At 38.6% G+C, this 8,614-nt stretch overlaps 1 protein-coding gene across 1 annotated transcript; it reads left to right on the forward strand.

Moving 5' to 3' along the window:
- Nucleotides 1-6,768: 6,768 nt before the first annotated feature.
- Nucleotides 6,769-7,749, forward strand: LOC113838879 (vomeronasal type-1 receptor 4-like). The gene has a single exon (XM_027434384.1). It carries the CDS (start codon nt 6,778-6,780, stop codon nt 7,747-7,749), a length of 972 nt encoding a protein of 323 aa, XP_027290185.1. The 5' UTR covers nt 6,769-6,777.
- Nucleotides 7,750-8,614: the final 865 nt, after the last annotated feature.

The raw sequence follows: 8,614 nt of genomic DNA on the forward strand, positions 1-8,614 counted from the left end.
ATTTGTTATTTCCTCTTTATCTGGTGTCAGAAGTGGTATCTTGCAAACCTAGGCCCCATTTGGGAGTGCCCGTGTGTCCCACAGGGACAGCAGATTAGCCTACTGGGAAAGCCCCTCTCTCCATTCTTGCTTTGGGTTCTGCAGGCGCCACAAGCGCTTTCCAACTGCTGCTGAGCCACTCAGAACAGATTGCCCAGCTGGGAGAATTCTACAGACTTCCCCAAGGTTTAACTGCAGCAGTTTCTCCCTGCGTGCTTCTTTTCTGTTTCTCCGCAGTGTCCGATTACACACGGCAAGCTTTAGACACAGTAATAGCCATCAGTGTACTTAGACTTCTTCTAGAAGCTGATTTAGGACTTTTTGAGAAATTGTCAGATCCTGCCTTTGGAAGTGATCGTCTGTGTTGAGACCCATTTTTTGTGTAATTAATATGCTATAGGAAAGAAGATCTAGCTTCAGATGGGTGCCAATTCTCCTCTTATTGGTAGAGGAGATGAGTCCTTCCTTACCCCCTCGCTGGTTTTCAAATGCATAGTCACTTTTATTTTAATTACCTACATAATTATGCAAATATAATGGTATGTTTTAATTGTTTCAATATATTACATTAGAAGGAATTAAATAAGCTATTTTCATAGTAATTACCACTATATTCATATTTGTAATGTGCTAAATTCATTGTGCTGATGGTATATATGTATTTTTATGTCTGACCACATGCTATAGGATAAATATTCCCCAGGGAAGAATAATGTTTTCTTTATCTACACTCATTAATTACATGTAGCTGTCCATTCAGATGTGCAGGATTGTCAGGTTTCCCATCTATGTTGGCATGGGAAATAGGGAAGTGACTCTTCAGGCCCTGCTTTGAAAATGATAGTCTTGAAAATTCATGAATAAATTTAAGAGTGGCTCAAATGGAGAAAATCCATGCCTGGTATTCTACATAGCTTACTAGTTTAATGGTTGATAAGATTATTGACAGAAAGAGATCATACTATTTTCACCATTCTAAACCAGTATACTTTAAAACTGCATCCTATATTTATTCTGAAACCTACAGGTATGAATAGGTCTCAGCCCCAATCAGCAAACAGCTTCTATTTGTAACAGATAGAGATCATTATTACACAAGTGGTTAAACAGTAGTGAACAACTGGTTAAAATTCACAGAACAACTGACACTAGGGTGCCCACCCCCAATTTGATGTATCTACAACACAAGCCTGAAAGAAAGATTCAGAAACTTGTCACAAAGGCGTGAAAATGTTGTCCTGAATCTGATCTAAAGTTTCTAGCACTTTCCACTGCAGAACCAAACATACTCCAGGGATCATGAAAACATAAATCCTCTTCGAAACATCTTTTTCCATTAGAGATATAGATGAGAAACTCTTAAGTGTCTTTTAATTAGCAACAGGAAAAGTCCCATAAATGATTTTGTCTCCCAAAGACACACTGTCAGTGCCAGTGCAGGTGACATGAAAAAATGTTATTCTGAAGGGAGGTGAGGTCACAGAGTCTCAAACCTTTATCTCAGGCTTGAGCTACCTTCCTCTGCCACAGTGCTCGTTCTTATGAGGTCAGAGTCTGTACACTGAACCCACCACACTGCAGAGGTAAGAATCCAGGTGAGTGCATCTATTAAAGACATTGCTTCAGAGCCAGCAATGAAAAGGATCTTGAAAGTGCTCATGTGTGAAGATGGGAATCTGGGGTAGAAACAAATCTGTGTAACTGAGAGCTAAGGCCCTAGAATTATTAAATAGTTAAGAGGTGACTGAGGAAGAGAGAAGTTTTCCTAAATTTGTGATAGTCACGGTTGATACTTTTGTAATATAAGTCACCCACTGAGCATAACTGTGGGTACCATCAGGGTTTAATACAGCTCATCAGCTGAAGGATTGTGGTAATAAGGCAATTTGATAACTCATCTTACCTTACATGATGTACAAATTTGATTTACGTTGCAGGTATTATTATAGGTGAATTTATATTAGCTCTTGGGAATAGTAAGAATTAGAATGGAAATATACGAAGCAAACAAACATGGAAAGTGCATGATGAGAATCTCATTTTGGTTTAATATATTTTGTGTAACAGTAGTTTTATGAGCTAAAGAGGCAGTAACTGTGACTCATTGTATGACCTCTGGTAGATTGACTTTTGAAATTGGGGAAATAACACAGAAAGAATGATTTCCAGTATGATTATCAGGCAATTTCATCCAGTTCCAAATATGTCTTGGGTTATCTCCCCTAGTTTAGTCAAACTTAGCTTTAAAAATAATTTGGTTCCACGCGTTCCCACTGGTTATCATTGTTGCTTACGGAACACAGGGCCTTGTGCATAGAGGTTCAGGGCTATACCCCTCAACTTATTTGTACAGACATTTTGTTCTTCATTTCAGTTTGTAGAGTTTAAGTTTTTATATTATCAAATTCCCATTTAGGTTCTTCACAAGCAGCTGTTCTATTTGAGTGCATTATACATATTATTATAATTATCTCATCAATATTATAGGTGGCAAGTTTATACAAATACATAAGTGAAGTCTTTAAGAACTAATTTTCTTCTCATGCACACAAAGTTCATGTTTCACTTCGCATACAGCAATAGTGTTAGTAATTTATCTGTACCATCTTTCTAGACTTTGCCTCTCAAGTATAACCATGAACATTCATGGAAGAATGATAAGCATCTGTCCCGTCATGTGCTTTTGAAATGAAGCTGGTGACAGGACAATGTTGAGACAGATCAGAGCATACTTAGATCACTGCAGTCTAGGAAAACATCAAAAGACCTCTCTGCAGTTGCCTTTTGCTTGTTGAAATAACCCATTATGTCAAATGAAATCTTTTACTTTTATTTATTTATTTATTTATTTATTTATTTATTTATTTATTTTTGGTTTTTCCAGACAGGGTTTCTCTGTGTAGCTTTGGAGCCTATCCTGGCACTCACTCTGTAGACCAGGCTGGCCCTGAACTCACAGAGATCTGCCTGCCTCTGCCTCCCGAGTGCTGGGATTAAAGGCGTGCGCCACCAACCCAGAGCTCAAATGAAATCTTGCACTTGAAAATATTTTATTACCTTCTTTGGTTTTTGTGTGCAAGGATTTTCTTGTTTGCATGTATACATGTACAGTATGAGAATGCATTGTCTGAGGACAGAACAGGGTGTGTGAACCCCTTGGAAAGAGACTTACAATTTTGGGCCAACATATGCTTTCTGGGGAAAAACAGATTCTCAGCTACAGCAGCAGGTGATCTTTACCACAGAACCAACTCTCTAGTCCCCTCATAAAAAAACTTAATTCAACCAAAAGCATACAAGATAAAACCAATGAAGGTTACACTGTGTCAATTGGGGAATAGAAACTGCATAGGTGACTGGAGTATATTGAAACCATGTTTCATGACCTTGTGAGGACAGATTGAGGTGCCTGGGTTTGAACCACACCAGTGATATTCAAGTCTTTTCAGAATGCACTCTGAAACAATTGCAAAATGAATTAAATTTGGATATTGCATTTGGATTTAAAGAGGCACTTGCTCCATGTATTTATATGAGCTGGTGTTGAAAGTGGAAATAAAAAAATGAGCAGTAAGTCATTCATTGTTACTGTGGTTGGTTATTTAACAGGTATTTACTAAAAATTTACACTTACCATTTCTTATGTTATTCATGATGTAAAAGGTAGAGATGACTGAAGAAACATGACAAGGTTGAAAACATGCATGGAGTGTAAGCTGTAATCCGTGGGAATGGAAAGATCTATGAATGAATATGGACATGGGGTTTTTAATATGGCTCGGTAGAGGATACTAAGAAAATCAGGCAAACTCTATCTGAGCTGGCTACATCGGGATTCTTCAGAATAAGGTAGGAAGAAGTCTCTCATAACATGAATAAAATAGCAGCTGAAATATGCATCTGATGTCATCAGTGTGAGAACTTTGGAAGAAAAAACTTGAGGAATGCAGTTTAAACCCTCTCTTTGAGAACAAAGGTGCACATATGAGTCATTACTGGATAAGTAATACCCTGATATACTGGCTTTTATGAGTTACAAGGAACTTACTGTTCTTTCTGGCTGATATGCCATTGAAAATAAGGGCTTAAAGATCACAGAAGTTGATCAGCTATGATTGAGGATTTGGACACAGGAGAGGGAGCTTTTGTTCAATGAGTAGAACAGTACTCTGTTCACTATTAAGGGAGGAGTCTAATCATGTGATCTCCACACTGGTAACTAACTTTGTGTCTGTATAGATACACATCCTGAGGCATTATCAGGTATCAAAGGATGCACAATTCAATTGATACAGATTGATACACATACAATAAATACAAATATTTTAAAATTATATTTGCCTTTATGCATGTAACTCCTAATAAGATAAAACAATGTGAGTATTTACCAATGAAGAGACTGAATTTCAGTGGATGTGATCAAACTGTACCTTTGTGTCCAGATTTCTATGGCTTCTAAGACAGGCACTTATATCTGGATTGGGCAGACATTAGGATGAAGTATCTTGTCAAAAATTGTAAATAATTATTTCCATCCTCACAGATGTGCCAGGATAGGATCACTGGCATCATCTCCCTGGGCATGTGCCTGGCTTCTCAGAAAGTACAACTCCAGGTAAGTAGAACTTTAAAAACCTTACATAGATAATGGGTTCTGATTTGCTCCATGTTAGGCAGGGTATATGCTGATCAGTATCATAACCTACATCTATGAAAATGATGAGTAGAACTTCAAAAAGTTACCAGTGAGCATGTCGTCCTGATGTATGTCTGTAGTGGTAACACTCAGGTGATTGCGGCAGGAGGATGTCTGTGATTTTGACATCAGCATGGTCTACATAGCACATGTCAGGAATATAGAGAGAGCCCATGTCTCACAGAAAACCAAAACAACACAAAAATCAGAGAAGTAATCAGAAAACACTATTTCCAAGAATATTGTGTTTCTCTGTGTTTGTTCTTTGAAAGCGTGCATTCTAGTTGTACTATTTTCCACATTTATAATTGATAGGTTGAGCAGCGAAACTATAAAGAACATGCTTGTGTCACTGTTCTGAGAGCCTTTCAGCGAACTCATAACTCAGTCAGTCTCAGTGTTCACAAATATTTGTTGGTGTTTGTTGGGATCATGGTCTCAAATTGTGTTTACATAAGTTTAATGTACATATATCTGGTCCATTAATCAAAAAAACTTATGCAAACATTCTGTTTGTGCTCTCTCTCTCTTTAGTTCTTTCTATGTATACTTTGTTTTTTTATAGTAATTGTTCAAAAGGTCATTTTTGAACTAATAATACAAAAATAAGAAAAATAATAATCCAATTATGTTAGAGGATTTTTAGACACATAGAATGTCTTGGAGTTCAATAGATACAGCAAAAGCAATAGATTCTCAACATTAAAAAAATGATTTAGCAAACTCAGATGTATGTTGGCTGTTTTTGGAATCAGACATATCAATTTGGTAACATTCATGAGACTATACCTCATGTTCCTTGTGTGTTACTGCATGTTTTAAGTTTTCTTAGTACACATGAATTTTGGAATGCATTATTGTCTTCCCAATCATTGGTATGTGAACTTTTTGAAATATTCCAAATTTTTGTAGGCAGGAAAACACTTGAAAGAAACTCATCAGCAAGCCGATACAAAAAAGCAACCAATGTGGACTGTGTTTTGTATAATTTATTGATATTTGCAACGCTTAGACTATATTCTAGACATATTTTGTAATTTACAACTTGTTATGGAATCCTTCATGAGACGACTCAGATTTTTAGAAGCGACGAATGTCACTATGCTCTTTGTAAAATTGCTGTGATCCAGATCTTCAGGGTCTATTTTTGTTAGTGGTGGTATTTGGTATATTGTGTAAGTCTTCGAATACTGTGTCCAACTATCTTTTGGCTCCTGTGTGTTGACTTAGCTGCCTCTGCTTGCACTCAGTGTCATGTTTTCTTTTGTCCAAATATGGCTCTTCTCACATTTTGTCTGTCTTTTCCCAATTCTCCCCCAGCTCTTGATTGACAGCTGACTGTCCCTATATGGCTGATGAGTGTGAGGGGCAACAGTAATTTCTCTGGGCCATCTTGCTTCAGCCAGGTGCTGATTCACAGCAATTACTGTGTGCTTCTGCAAGAGGATCTGACCTAATTTAAGAAGTGTTAGCAGACACCATTTTTTCATGGAATAGAGTGTGGTGTCCTAAGAGAGTTCTTCTACTTCACTGTACTGACGGGATGTTAAATCCAGTGCCATCTTTTCTATCATTCCTACACTAGACTTCTGAGTGATGCCTGATTATTCTAGTCAGAGTTCCAGTAGTAAAAACGAATGTTTCTGAAGTTGATATCATTCATAAGATATTATCCTTCTTGCAATTTCTCCTGGCATATTTTACTTATCTTATTATATTATACATTCTGTGACATTTCACCGTGTCAATTGTTCCCTTCTCTCCAACAGTTATAACCTGAGTGGGGTCACACATGCGTGTGTGTTTCTGGGGTGTGACTTTTCAATAGTACTTGCTAGCTCATAACTCAGTATGATGTATTTTCATGTGTTCAGGGCTAGCGCTGAACTACTGTGCCTAAAGGACCCTGAGCTTCAGTATCTCTGTAGCTCTGTGGTTCAATGCCAGCTTCCTCCACCCCTGGCTACCATCATTGGGCATTATTCATTTGACCGGAGAGATAGCCTGGTCATGTTCTTAAGGAAATTGTGTTGAATCACAGAATGAATATCTGGAACCTGGCAATCAGAATCATTTTCTTATCACAAACAACAACTGGAATTCTTGGAAATTTCTCTCTTTTGTTTTACTATCTAGTACTTTATTGTAGAGAACACACATTAAAGCATACAAATTTCATTCTCACACACCTAATGTCAGCCAATGCCTTGATCATTCTCTCTATAGCAGTGCCCCAAACAATGGCAGTTTGGGGATTTAAACATTTTGTGAATGATTTTGGATGTGTGTTCCTATTGTACATTCAAGGATTTGCTCGAAATGTGTCTATTGGTGCAACCTGCCTTTTGAGTGTCTTCCAGGCACTGACCATCAGTTCCAGGAAGTCATGTTGGAAGGATAATAAAGCCAAAACTACAAAGTGCATTCACTGTTCTGTTTCCCTTCTCTGGGTCTTCTACATGCTGATACGTTTCATATTCTTGATGAACATATTTATGAAAACAAATAGTCAAAACATGACAAGAAATCGAGATTTTGGATATTGCTCTACTGTAGGCTGGGATGAAATCATAAACTCACTCTATACAGCATTGGTGATGTGCCCTGAAATCTTTTTTGCTGTGCTCATCACCTGGTCCAGCGCCTCCATGATTGTCATCCTGTACAGACACAAGCAGAGTGTTCAACACATCAGAAGTTCTCATGGTTCCAGGAGATCCTCCCCTGAGTCCACAGCCACCCAGAACATCCTGGTTCTTGTGTCTACTTTTCTGGCTTTTTATACTCTCTCTACCATCTTGCGAGGCTGCATTGCATTTTTGTATAATCACAGTTGGTGGCTTGTGTACATCTCTCGAATTACTTCTCTTTGTTTTCCCTGTTTTGGACCCTTTGTTCTTATGAGACATCACTCAGTTTTGTCCATTTTTAATTTGGTTTGGTTAAGAAAAATTTTGCCTGATTTGTTTTTAACTGTGCACAATATAAGACTTTCAATATTATTTAAATTATAAACAATTTTATTTTACATACCAATCTCAGTTCCCTTTCCTTCCATCCTCCCGTGGTGACCCTGCCCCTCATCCCATCCTTCATCCACTCACCAGGGAGGGTGAAGCCACCCATGGGGGATCACCAAAAAATCTACACATCATTTGAGGCAGGACCTAGGCTCTCCCCTGGGTACCTATGCTGAGAGAGTATCCCTCCATAGAGAATGAGCTCCCAAACCCACTTGTGCACTAGACATAAATACTAGTTCTGCTGCCAGAGGCCTCATAGACTGCCCAGGACTCCCAATTGACATCCATATTCTGGGGGTCTTGACCACTTTGCTCATCACTCCTGCCTCTCTGCAACTGGATTCTAGGAGATCCGGTCAGTGTTTGGCTGTGAATCTCTGCTCCTGCTTCCAGCAGCTAGAGGATGATGTCTCTATGATGGCACTTAGTGTAGTCATCAGTCTCATTATAGGAGAAGGGCACTTAAGGTAGCCTCTTGACTATTGCTTATATTCTTATTTGGGGTCATCCATGTGGATACCTTGATATTTCTCCAGTGCCAGGTTTCTCTTTAACCTATAATGACTCCTTCTATTAAGGTATCTCTTTTCTGGCTCACCTTCTCTTTTCCTCCCCCACCTTGATCTTCCTGATCCGTCATGTTCTCCTCCCCCTTCCCATTCTCACGTCCTTTTTCTCCCCCCCTTCCCTCCCCTCCCAGCTCCCAGTTTGCTCGGAAGATCTTGTCAATTTTTCCTGATTGTTTGTTGCCTTATCCTGCCTTCATCTACCCAATGACAGTTCCAACCCCAAGCAACTCTGTCATTAGTTTCTCAGATGAACTTCCAAACGTGTTTGCATGCAAATAGGCATGAAT

The sequence above is a fragment of the Cricetulus griseus genome, unplaced genomic scaffold (assembly GCF_003668045.3).
Source record: "Cricetulus griseus strain 17A/GY unplaced genomic scaffold, alternate assembly CriGri-PICRH-1.0 unplaced_scaffold_11, whole genome shotgun sequence".
NCBI lineage: Eukaryota > Metazoa > Chordata > Mammalia > Rodentia > Cricetidae > Cricetulus > Cricetulus griseus.